Source organism: Vitis riparia, chromosome 12 (assembly GCF_004353265.1).
Source record: "Vitis riparia cultivar Riparia Gloire de Montpellier isolate 1030 chromosome 12, EGFV_Vit.rip_1.0, whole genome shotgun sequence".
NCBI lineage: Eukaryota > Viridiplantae > Streptophyta > Magnoliopsida > Vitales > Vitaceae > Vitis > Vitis riparia.
In genome coordinates this window covers 18,902,735-18,916,584 of record NC_048442.1, presented here as the reverse complement: position 1 = coordinate 18,916,584, position 13,850 = coordinate 18,902,735, and the positions used below count along the sequence as shown (strand labels likewise).

The window sequence follows — 13,850 nt, the reverse complement described above, 5'->3', positions numbered from 1 at the left end:
CAACCTGGTTGCATTATTTTGAACAAACTTCAAATATAATGACAAACAATTGGATTCTTCTCATGTTTATCTTGTCAATGAGAACCTGTGCATGAAGTTCTATTTTTTATTTTCTAAAACAGGCACTAACCTTGCCGTTTTCTCCACAATTTTCGGATTTCTCAAGGTCCATTTCAGCAAAGAAAGCCTCCAAAACAAACGCTACAACCTGCAATCAGATCAAGTTCAGGTTCTTTTGTTAGTTCTGGAAACTGCACAAGGAAGTTGAAGATATGAAATAAAATAAGCATTACAAATTGAGAAAATCTTTTGACTGCTATATAATCTTGGATGAATACTGATTGGTAGATTGTCACATACACCGGTTATATGCTTAGCAAGTTTGAGTAGAAGTCTGGAAACTTAAAACATTTATCCTTTAACTTGAGGGTGAGTGTTGAGTGCACAGTGCTTTCTTTCTTTTTCTTTTCCTTTTCCTTTCTTTCCAGAATAGGCTACTGAGTGCCCAGTTAATTTGTAGTTCTGGTCATTATAGTGAAAATAAATATATGATGAGGTTGATCAACTTGTTTCTCAATGAACTCTTCTATTCTTCATGCTAGTTTCTCCTGTCATTATTTTGATTCTAAACCTGGTGACAACATGCATTTTTACAATGCCCTTCAATATACCAACAACAGGAATATAAAATAGAAAAATAATCCGAACAAGTTCAGTCTTGTGTTTCTGCAATACAAATCACATGAAAGGATGAAATAGTAGAGTAGGTTTAATTGCAAATTTACCAAATTCAAAAGCAGTAATACTGTTAATAGGTAATAGCTGATAAAGTATACGAGAGTCCACGATGTTCCTGTCAAATCCTTGTAGCTCTGAAATGGTCAAATGTGAAGGATTAATGATCTCAGGCATGTATAGCAATTAAAATGCTCACCTTTAACTAATTAAATGATTATGGATCAGAATGCATAAATAAGGCAATACAAAAAGGCAGATTAAACATCCTACTAATCTCACATGTGCTGTAAGCATGTTCAAAATTTTTTTAGACATTCATTTGCTGCACAGTGAACTTGTGAAAATCAATGCTACATGACAGTAAGCTAGTAAACGTTTTAAAGCACAATCTATCTTGGTTCTTATGCTGAATCCAACATAGAAGTTCCCGATTTCGAGGGAAGTTGATGATATGATGTATTTATTTTACACACTACTCACTGATAGAAGTTATATCTCATTTTGTTTCAAGAGCAGTTCTTAACTAGAGGCTTTGGTTTTTATATATAATCGTTATCCAAATCTTGGCAATCTGTCCTGAGGTTTATAACAATATCTTTGGTCTTCAGGAATCTAAAATACCAGTCCTTCAGTATTAGGTTGTCACTGTGTAATTACAATCTATATTGATAAATACAAATATTTTAATTTGCCCAATATTTCTTTTTTCATTTTGGTGTGGGTTATGATTTTAGTTGGACTGAAGTCGTCATTTTTTCTAATAGGGAAGTCATGCGATGCTGTTACATATCAAAGGGCATTGATGATATCTATGGAGTCAGTCATATAGCAGGTCAGTGACATTTATTTTTATTTTGGTTTAACCTTCCAAACCAACAACCCCCCCTGATTTCCATACTCTGTTGCAGTGTTCCATTATCGACCCCTTTTTGGTTACAGTATCCTTTTCTGGATTCATCTCCTCCCTTCCTCTTCCTTCCTCTCCATTTCTTATCAAAGAATCTAATTGCTAAATCTTGAAGATTCATTGCTCTCCCTTTCTTTTTCCTCCCTCCCCAATTCTTCTAAAAAAATCGAACTGCTAAATTACTCCCCTTTTCTTTTAAATTTCAGAGCCCTTTTTCCTTTGCCTTCTGCCTTCTAAGTTTCTATTTTTCATTCTTATGGAGAAATGCTTTCTGAAACTTTTCTTGACAAGCAATCTGAATCATCATATGAGCTTATTATGACAACAATATGACCTTCACTACATTGATTTTATTTTTGATGAATTGGAACTTTCATAATATTTCATTTCAGTATGTAGTTTAAAATAATTAAATCTACAAAATTTTAATTGTGAAGTACATAAAAATAACCAAAAAAATAAAATAACAATTGAGTTATTTCAAACGTTTGGCGGCTTTGCAGATTTCCCAGGCAATTACCAAGGCACTTGATGTGGAATATAATCTTGCAAACAACTTGAAGTTCTGATCCAAATCCACTCCCTCTACCAGAGATTGGAAATTGTTTGGGGCTGGGGGATAGGAGAGGTGGAATAAACATGTTTGGGTTAAATGTGCTATTAATGGGAATAAATCCAACACAAAGATAACTTGCCGCCCAGGCCCATGCCTACTCTGTCCAGAACAAGGCATGACAATTTTATATTGAAGGACATTAAATTTCATAATCATGCATGCAAAATTACAGCTGTAGACAATAAATGGGGAGATTGCTGCTGGTTTACTAAGGAGACACATATCATACAATAATAGTAAGAAACATAGAACATCTTAGAACAGTTGCCAAAAAAAAGAAAACCAAAACATAAAGATCATAATAGACTAGTGATACTGATACCTGCATCCACACTTGCCAGTTGTTCATGACTAACAGATTGAAAAGTGTCACCATCCCATTTGGGTAGTCATTAAAATTGAAAAGTAGATAGCTTACTCCGTCAAGAAAATTGAATCATAGAACTGAAGATTTAGCCTACAGATAAAACACCTTGCAGGAGCAATGAACATAGGCAAATACAGTTCCTAGCAAGCAAAATGTTTATGTTTGATATGAACTGGATGTTCACCAAGGTTCTATCAAACATGGTCTATAATCAAATAAAGACCATCTGGAATCTGTGGGGTTCAATTGAAACTATCATCAGTTTATCAAAAAGAGTTCCATGAATGAAAAAGGATACTCAGACTCCTCAAGATCAGTTCCTTCCAAATTGGAGTTCCCATTGTTCACAATCCCACCGAAGATCTACAAATAAATAAATAGACGTATGAATAGTATGCCATGACAGTAATAAAAAGGTGAAAACCCAATTTATTTAAAAGAATAACACACTATCTAGAAGACATCATGCCATAGAATTAAAAGCTTAATACTGCGATAGCCATTCAACCACACAGGTGAAGTTGAAGATGCCATGAAATCTTTGGAGTTATCCCCAATTTAAACATAAAACAGGAGAATACTCGGTGTACCTGTACGCCAAGAGAGCAATATATACAGAGGACACAAAATATGGTCCCGAGGTACGGCATCAAACTTGGTATGAGGTTTAAGAAAGTGGCAATAAAGGCTCGGTACTGTTTGACGCGCATCAAGAGTCTTATTAATCGCAACATTCTTGCAAGAAGAAGGTACCGGATCCTGTTGACAAGACACAAGAGACAATTAAAGATAGTATGAAAGAAATTCTGTTAGAGGCCAAATTAGTCTACATGAGAAAAGACCTTAGTATTGCTGCTATCGCATGAGAAGGAACATGAGTCAGTTACATGTAACAACTTGGCCCTCATTGCATTTTGAGTGGTTTGAAAATGTAAAGCAGATTTTAAACAAAAGATAATTTAAAAATATCTCTCTCAATGGACCTTTTAACCTAAAAATATTTTGTACATTAAAATACGAAATATCATTGTCATTTGTCATGGATAAGAGACATTTATTCTCCTGCAAATAAGGAAAAAAATATGCAACCTCTATATAAGCAGGAATATTTGCCATAACCTTAAACACCTCATATATATATTTTTTTTTTATAAATAAAGACTTACTGATGTAGGACAACCCTAGGATGGTTGCCTACACTCAAGGGTAGGTGGGCTAGGATTTAATTTTTAGGGTGTAAGGAGAGGAACAAGGAATAAATTTTATGGTAGAGAAAATTATAAGATAAGAAATAAAGATAGAGAAGAAACAATGAAGAAAAGATGGAAAAACCTTAGAGTCTCACTAAGGCCTTCTAGGAGTCTCACCTAGAAGAAAATCAATGGAGTCTCACCATTGAGGGTTGCAACCTTGCAATGAAAGAAAGTATAATATTATTCATCAAATTCATTCCTTTGATTTACATTGATTAGTCTATTTATAAGCTTCTCTAAGAAATCCAAAGTCTACTAGGACTCTAATAACCTATTATGATTCTAATTCTAATTATAACATCCAAAGTCTACTAGGACTCTAATAACCTATCATGACTCAAATTCTAATTATATTATAACTCAACTAGCTAATCCTAATTAGACTCCAACAAATACCAATCCCAATTCAATTCTAATTAATATTAATCCTACTTAAAGTTTACTTAGGTCTTCACTTTCTTCCTTGAATAAACTTTAAAAGGCTTTCCCCCATCACTTACATTAAACTAAAAAGAGCTGACAAAACAGCAACCCAAGGAATACAAGAGAACAATCCTCCCCTTCACCAGCAAGGCTCAAACAAAAGAAAACAGAATATGAACCTCAACAAGTACCCAACCATTCAAAAAAAATCTTACTAAGTCAGTGGGCAATCATCTATAAACAACTTAGATAACAGAAAGCAAACAAAATCCATTTTCAGCTTTTGGATAGAAAAAACCTCATTATCGAATGCAATGTTGTTTCTTGCCTTTCAAACCGTCCAAAATATGAGGTGTACCATAAACGCCTCATATATAAGCAGGAATATCTAGCATTATCTTAGATTCTAGTCTTTTTCTTTCTTATACTTAATGGAGGTAAGTTGGAAAGGCCCTAATAACTGTAAGTTTCCAACTTGAAGCATCAAGGTACAAAGAAAAGGGTACAGAACTTGGGCCTTCTGAAGTTTTCTCTGTTCCAAAGCTGCTAATATCATATATCTATTGACTCCAACAAGTGGGTGGGACGATGGTGTTTGGAGAGGTATTAAACATTTCCCTGAATGGTGGATATTCAATTTATCAATGGAAGTTATGGCGTTATAAAGACCTTCAGACAGATCAAATTTTCATTTGACTATATGATTGGTTTGTATCTGACAGGTCAAGCAACTGGAGAATCCATAAATTTTAAGGGGATTCTCTTGCGGCATTATGGCTCATATCAAGGATTTAATGAGTAAGCTTTCTTGATGCTGAATGATTAAGCCTGGACTATTAATGCAGCATTCACAGATCATGCAATTGTTTAAAATTCCAGATAAAGAGGTGGGTAGCTATAATTCATTGTGTCCATTCTAATGGGGAATGCCTAACTCAATAATCGGAACATGGATGATGCTAGACTGTCTTTAGTATTTGTTGCTGTAATATTTTTACAATTTTGGAACCCTGTTCTTGCTCTTTCCCATGGATTATTGACAAGAATAAAACACTTCATTGGCAAATACAATATAGTAGAACAAAATTGATAGCTGGAGTAAGATGGAAGCTGTTCTAACAAATGGAGTTGACTGTGTTGCGTTATTAAAGGAATCATTCCATCAAAATTCCAAGCTATCATCCCTAATTTCTAATTCCTAGGATCAAACAGACTTGTTTGATTGTGGATTTTAATTTGTGTGGTTTTTATGGGTATGGAGCAGCCTTGCAAGTGACCAGGGATTTTATCCTTCTGCTGATTCAGTATAAGTCCTCTTGGGGCCTTCTATGTCTCTACAAGTCAGATTCCCATCCTACAATTTGGTTTTCCTTATTTCAGTAAATAGAAGCAGATCTATGGTGAAGACTCTTCATTAACATGGGTGAAATATTACCATAGAGTTACAAAAGGTCTTTAGATCCATTTCGCCATCATTTTTCTTTGTTAGTAAATAAAGAATATTGTATAGAAAAAATAAAATGTACAAGATGTATATATCTTGTGCAAAGGATGTTTACATATCAGGCAGAAAGAAGGTGAGTCAATCATGGACCAAAACCAGCCTATGATTGAATGTGAATAAAAACCAGTCTAATCAAAGACATCTATGGAGATGGCTTATCTTTCTCCAGTTTCTCAACTTACTTGAACAAAGACTAAATCCCTACACATGTTGGCTCCATGGATTTTGTATTGCCATCAACTCTCTCAACAGATATTTCACAATCATTTTTTTACCATCTTTACCCATGCTCTGTTTGGTTTTCCTCATCCTCTGGCATTGTCAACTAATCAAATCACTCATCCACACTGACATGCTTATTAGACTCCACTGCACATAGTTGAACCTCCTCACAACTTCTCGATTGTTTCCTCAATTGGTTCCATCTCTAATTTCTCACAAATGCATTCATTTCCTGCTCAATAGTTATTACATTTTCACTCATTCATCTTAACATCCATATTTAGGAATTAAGATACAATCATATTTTTTGAACATGTTTCTTTCTATTTGTGCTATATAGGCAACCCAATTCTAGATTTGCACTTAACAGATAAACAGGAGTTGCATTGTCATCAAAATCCTCTCTTAGGTTATAATCATAAAAGGCCAGATACTTCAGAAAGACTACCACCGTTTGTGGAGTTGTAAACACACAAAAGGTATCTTCACAGAAAAACACTGGACTACAAAGTTGGTCTAACCTCTTCATCTGGCTCTCCTAAACTCGTGCAACAGTGCCAACAACTAATTCAAAGTGTTTATAACCCCCAATATTGCAAATTCTTTCTAATAGTTAGGGACCATCCTGAGCCTCAAGCATCCACCAGAATCTCCTCATGGATTTGAGGATATTCATCAAGCATTATTACAACAAAAAATGGAAAGAGAGAAGAGCATGTCACCATGGCTCCTGCATTGTATTTCATTTGCAGCAAGTAAAAACTTTTCCAAAGTATATAATTCACAACCAAATTTGAGTAGCTTAAAATTTTAGTATGATTTACCCAAATTCCAATAAATATTTAGTCATGATTAAAAAATCTAAAATAAAATAATGGGCTCTTTTGGCTTTGTCGACTTTTGTTTCATTCAAATTTTTTTAAAAAAAACAAACATACTAGTAGCTAAAATCTAATTCAACCTGATGTGGGCACCCCATCTCAATTTGGATCTGGCCAAATAATACCAGTTGCCAAAGTGTACAAAATTTCTAGTGCAATCTTTAGACAGGTAAGGCTATAGCTGAGCCCTTGCTCTTGAATCTTGGGTGAATTAGCTCGGAGAAAAAGGAAAACTCCTTTAAAAATGCCAATTTTCAGGGGATATTTTTAGGAGAAAGAGAGGAAAAACAATGCATATACATTATAATAGCAAAAACTAAAACTCCCACTCTTAGAAAAAATAAAATCTTATTATGGGAAACATCAAAGCAAACTTCACTAACAAAGATTCAGGCTCTGGATGACACGAAAAAGGGATAAGATACATGATATGCACGTAATATGAGTGTTCAAATGTCCCTACCATTCCCCATTTGAAAGAAAACTCAGGCTGCTGGGAGCCACAAAAGTTGCAGTTTCTCCGATCACTGCAAACATAAAATCATCAGTCATATCAATGTAACACAACAAAGAAGGAAATTACATGCAAGCCTAAGAAAGTGAGATTTTTTACTTGTTCATAGCATAACAATAAAAAACTGAATAACATATAAATACTCCGAAAAACTAAGATCCTAATTAGGAAAATGGTGGCATTAGTGCATTTGTCAATGATGCAAGACGAGAAAAATCTAGGAAGATCCTCAACTGATCCTCCTCAAAATATCCCATCACTCCTGGACCATCACCAAAGTGACAATCAGGACCAATATTTATCTCAATCCAGCTCAAATAAGGACTTTCTACTCTCTTCAACATCAAAGTGCCCATTAGGCCACCTAGTATTCTCTTTATAGATCCACTGCAGAAGCTAGGCTGTCCATCTCTTCACTCAAGTACTGGTTCAAACAAAATTAATAAGTCGTACATAAATATAATATAGGCACTTAGTAATCTATTCTCCAATATGCAATTTAGAGACTCAATTCTTCTCTATACTGTAAGTGATGGAAAAAGTTTATTGTTGATATCATCCTATACTAACCATTCATCTGTTGATATATTTCCACAGAAGTCCTCCCACTCCTGAAGTGAGCGCTGCAACTTGCAAACTTGCTCATCTCCCTAACTCCTTTACCCAAGGATCCTTCTTCTAAAGGTTACATAATTTCTTAATTTTAGCAAGAATTGTTTTTTGTGGTATCCAAAGAAATAAAATTATTTCTAATGCAATGATTTGGTACAAGATAAAGAATCTATCTATTTTTATATAAGATAAACCATTGGAGCATTAATTAAATTCTTGAAGTTAATTATAGTTTAAATATCACTAGTTAAATGATATGGTATAAAATTTAACTATAAATGTATATAATTATTGAAATCTGTGTGATATCTGGATTAATTGGGAAAGATTTGTACAGCAGTAAGCTGTTAATTAGGTAGTTATATTTTACAGTTTTTAAATTCCTGATCTGTAGGGATTGTTAGTTAGTCAACTTTCCTTAGTTTTCTGTAGCTATTCTTGTATAAATAGGGATCAATTCTGTACAGTTTAATGCAGACAAATATAATTCAGAATTGTCCAAATGGTATCAGAGCTTTTCTGAAATCTATACTCTGAAAAACCTACAGCCATTATAGCCTGAAAAAACCCCAATCCTTTACTTCCAGCCGTGTTAGAAGCATCCAAAATTAATCCCATCATGCCAACTGCTGAGAATCAGTTCATAGAAACTCAGCAAAAACTCGATAAAAGAGGAACTTCAGCATCTCCATGTCTCATACTAGTTAAATGGAAAAAACCATATCCAATGGTCACATGTGATAAAGACATTTTTCAAAGGAAAAGGCAAGCTGAGTCATTTCACGCTGCTGGAAATAAGTGGAATGTGTATGTTCTTGTCAACTGCGAAGGAAATTTGGGAAACCATCAAACAAACCTATTCCAAGGTACAGGATGCAGCCCAAATCTACAAGATCAGCCAAAATTGCAAGCATCAAACAAGGTAACTTATCCGTTACCGAGTATTTTAATGCAATGAGAGGTCTTTGGCTCGAATTAGACGATTATCAGAATTTTCGTATGAAGTCTAGCAATGATGCAGTGATGCTACAAAAGTTTGTGGAGAGGGAGAGAATCTTTGAATTTCTTGAAGGACTTAATGCTGAATTTTGATCAAGTTTGGGTGCAAGTTTTACGGAAGGAAACTCTTCCTTCTTTAAATAGTGTTTTCTCGATTATTCAAGCAGAAGAAAGCCAACGAAGTGTGATGCTTGACTCACAGTCCATTGAAGGATTGACCATGAGTTCATCTCGATCAAGTAATGGAACTGGTAAGAATATTGCCGAAAAACCAGTGAAGTATACTGCTAAACCAAAACTTGAATCCTTCAAACCAAACAACTGAGAGGGTGTATGGTGTATGTACTGCAAGAAACCTCACCATACCAAAGAATCTTGCTGGAAACTCCATGGGAAACCACAAGGAGTAGGGCGTACAAGTGGCTTTAGAGGCAGACAGAAGAGAGGCCAAACCCACTCGACGAATGTGGAGAAATCTCCTCAATGTGGAGAAAATTTAAGTTGTAATGTTTCAAAGGAGGAGGATTCAACAGAGAGGAGATAGAAAGGGCTGAGAAATCTCCTCAATACTCTTTGACAACCAGCAGCTTGATGCCCATTGGCTGAAACACATAAGTTTCCCAACTCTTGCACCTTTAGTGCCTCGGAAATGTTTTCTGGTAGTTCTTGGGTCATAGACCAAGAGCAACCGACCACATGGCAAATTCCTCCCAATTATTTGTTACTTATAACTCGTGTCCTGGAAACAAAATGATGAAAGCAAATGGATCTTTAGCAACAGTAGCTAGTCAAGGGGAAGTGTTTCTTTCCTCCTCTATCTCAATAAAAAACGTGTTACATGTTCCTAAACTATTTGAAAACTTGCTGACCATAGACTAAATTGCCAATGAGTTAAATTGTTGCGTGACATTCTATCTTACTCATCGTGTCTTTCAAGATCGGTTTATGGGGAGGAAGATTGGACATGCTAAAAAAAAGGAAGAACTCTATCTTCTTGAGATCAAGAATGGCAACTGTGATCAACCTTGTTTCTCCTATTAGAGAAAATTTCTTCTAATAAAAATAAAATTTGGATCATTTTTGCCTTGGACATCCATCATTTAGTGTACTAAAAAAAATGTTCCCTTCATTGTCTAAAACCGATGATGTTGACTCATTCTATTGTGATATTTGTGAGTTACTAAACACCATCGTGTTTCGTTTCCATTAAGCAATACAATGTCTTTTTCTCCATTTACTTTGATTCATTTGGATATTTGGGGACAAAAAAAAAATTCCCAATATTTCGGGTGCAAGATGGTTTGTGTATTTTGTTGATGATTGCATTACAATAACTTGGCCTTTTCTTTTAAAACACAAATCTTATGTGAGTGAGGTTTTTCCCAATTTTTGGGCAATGATCAAAAATCAATTTGGGACATCCATTAAAAATATAAGGACTGATAATGCGAGGGACTATTTTAATCAAATCTTGTCACCTTTCTTAAAAAAGGAGAGAATTATCCATCATTCCTCATGTGTCGATACCCCAAATAGGACAGACTGGTTGGATGTAAAAATAGAGATATTCTTGAAGTTACTTGAGCCCTTTTATTTTAAAACAATGTTCCTAAAACATATTGGGGAGAGACCATTTCAACAACTGTATATTTAATAAATAGGGTACCTTCTAGGGTTTTAAGATTCAAAAGTCTAATGAATGTGCTCTCTCAAGTTTTTCCTGACTATACTGTATACTTTTAAAACCCTCCAAAATATTTGGGTGCGTCTCCTTTGTCCATGTCCACACTAAAACCAAGGGAAAATTTGATCGGAGGCAGTTTATAGAATCATTAGATACTCGAAAGGGACACTAACTACGGAACTATTACTTCAGAAAGATAAGGAGTTGAAGTAAGAAGCTTATACCGATGCCAATCAGGTTAGGTACATGGTAGATTTGTGGTTAAATACTAGATACTATACCTTTGTAGGATAAAATTTAGTCACGTGTAGAAGTAAGAAACAACTAGTGGTTGCTCGCTCTAGTGCAAAGGCAGAATTCAGAGCTACAACTCAAGGGATATGTGAACTGCTTTGGCTGAAAATGATACTCTCAAATTTGAGGGTGGAAGTGAAAGATCCAATGATGTTATATTGTGATAATAAAGCAACAATAAATATAACCCATAATCTAATACATTACCATTAGACCAAACGTGTGGAAACGAATAGACATTTTATCAAGGAAAAATTGAACTCAAGACAAGTTTGTACTCCATACATTTCATCCTCTAAACAGCTGATTGATGTACTCACTAAAAGATTATCTAGTTTAATTTTTATCAGATTGTTGACAACCTTGGGATGCAAAATAGATTTGCACCAACTTGCAGGGGAATGTTGGAATAATTGACTTATTATTTTGTCTGTATATAGACTATGAAAGATAAGGAGTTCAAATTAGAAGCTTATACTGATACCAATTGGATTGGGTACATGGTAGATAAGTGGTTAGCTAGAATTCAGAGCTCTAACTCAAGGGATATGTGAACTGCTTTGGCTAAAAATAATACTTTTGTGAAAGAATGTAATTAGGAAATATAGTTGTATAATTTTGTAATCAAAGTGAAGATTAGGACAATCCCATAATCAAGAGGATATAGTATAATTAGGTAAAGAAGGTTTCTATTTTTTGTGCTAGGAATACTCATATAAATATGTGGGTTTGTACAGATTCGAATCAAGGAAGAAATTTATTCTTTTTACCTTCCAATTCTTCATATTCTACAACTCTCAGGTTTGATGATGGGAGCGAAAAATCTGATGATGTTGAATTATGGTAATAAAGCAACTATAAATATAGCTCATAATCTAGTACAAAATGATTAGACCAAACATGTGCAAGTGGATAGACATTTCATCAAGGAAAAATTGGACTGAACTTTGCAATCCATACATTTCATCCTCTAAACAGTTAGTCCATGTGCTCAATAAATTATCTAGTTCAATTTTTATCTGATTGTTGAGAACCTTGGGATGCAAAATATTTTTGCACCAGCTGGCCAGGGAATATGGGAATAATTGACTTATTATTTTGTTTGTATATAGGTTGTAAAAATTTGATTGTAATTTAGATCCTATTTTTTACCTCCTAATTTAGGGGGGTTAGGGTGTTTCCTAGTTTAGACTAATGTAGGTCAACTCTTACATTTTTATATTAACTATGTAAATCTTTCAGATAAAGAAGAATTAGTTTTTCATTCTTCACAAACTCACAAGCCCAATAAAAGAGGTAAGATCTTACAACTCAAGGAGGCTTTGATTCCTCTTACAAAGCCTTTAGTTTTGAGGCATCTTCTTAGCCAATGCATGTGTTGTTTTGTTAGCCAATTGAGGGATCCAAGTGTAAGAGTAACCCAAATATGTAGATAGATCAATGATTGGTTTGCGGACTTGAACCTGAAACCTCTCAACCTACCCAATGAATCCGGTTTCAAGGGCACAAATCAATGATCATACATAAGCAAACATCCAATTCCCAAAGTCCTTGCTTCTTTTGTGAGAGTGATGACCTTCCTCCACAAGGAAGTTGTTGAAACTTAGAGAACTTGCCTGAATCGCACTTTCCACCAAGGCTAAAATCTCTACATTTATACCTTGATGGCATAATTCTAGATATTACCTTTACTCTTTTATATAGGCAGAAAGTGCACTCCCTCCATTCATCAAGCATTTTGTTTAGTAACATAAGTGATAAAAGCATTAGGCACCCAAACTAAACCATCGTCATCCCTCCTGCAACTTTTCCTACTTTTATTACTTTTATTTTGGCTTTGTTTACCTCAATTCCCTAATTCATTGAAAATAGTTGTACTATCTAATCTGCAAAGAGATTCTACATGCTCCCAAGCTCAAATAGTCTGCATGGAATTTATTAATTATTGTGGAAATTAAATCTTTATATGGTCATATTTAAGAACAAATGTATTCATTAAACACGAGATCAATGTAAGACATTTTAATAGAGAAACTAAAAGGACAGAATGTTAAGGTTAGCACCCTGAAATTTTTGGAGAAAATGGACAATGTTACTTAAAATAGAGCAGATCTAGAAAATGTTTTTAGTTTTGAAATGTAAACCAGTGGGTTCCCAAGAACCCCTAATATATGAACAGAAAGCTGTCTTACTTATGTGTCAATAACAATAACCAAATTTCCCCCCTTTGGTGAAACCGCTGCTTCATTTATAAACAACTACGAGTCTATGACCACAAAATGACAAAGCTACAAACTTGTAAAACTAGAATAACTTAAGTAATCATTCTATTAAAAAATGCATGATGAAATATAAGGCATGACAACTTAAAAGTTACCATCTTTTAGAGTCTCTTCATTAAATATGGTCATGAATTATCCAATTTCATTCCATGGCCACAAAATTGTTACCTCTGATTGGCTTCTTTTAAAAGCTGATTACATATATGATTTAAACATGTGACAAATCATTATTGTTAATAAACTTGTGGCAGTACAATCATCATAATACTTGCATAAGATATTGATATTGTTCTTGCTTATTTCATAGGAAAACATATAAAATATCAATGCTCATGATTGTTGTACAAAGCAATTACCTATTATCCATGTTATAAAGAAATCAAAGCGATTTGAATCATCCCTCCAATAGTTCTTAAATCCAAATGCAAAAACTTTTAGAGCCATTTCCAGGACATATATCCACCCTGAGGGAGAAAAAGAAACCAATTATCTCCTACAGAAATAAAAAATAACAATGCGATGGCAGATCACATATCATTAAAGAAAATCACACA

General features: G+C 34.4%; 1 protein-coding gene across 2 annotated transcripts in view; it reads right to left on the bottom strand.

The window, feature by feature from the left end:
• LOC117926684 (two pore calcium channel protein 1B) overlaps positions 1-13,850 on the bottom strand; it is a 98,113-nt gene that overhangs the window by 1,430 nt on the left and 82,833 nt on the right. For both annotated transcript variants that reach the window (XM_034845903.1, XM_034845904.1), the window contains exons 15-21: positions 13,653-13,760; positions 7,375-7,438; positions 3,219-3,387; positions 2,927-2,991; positions 2,584-2,674; positions 786-872; positions 131-208 (exon numbers count right to left, since the gene is read on the bottom strand). In XM_034845903.1, coding sequence (XP_034701794.1) covers positions 131-208; positions 786-872; positions 2,584-2,674; positions 2,927-2,991; positions 3,219-3,387; positions 7,375-7,438; positions 13,653-13,760 — 662 coding nt within the window. The remainder of the gene's footprint in view (positions 1-130; positions 209-785; positions 873-2,583; positions 2,675-2,926; positions 2,992-3,218; positions 3,388-7,374; positions 7,439-13,652; positions 13,761-13,850) is intronic.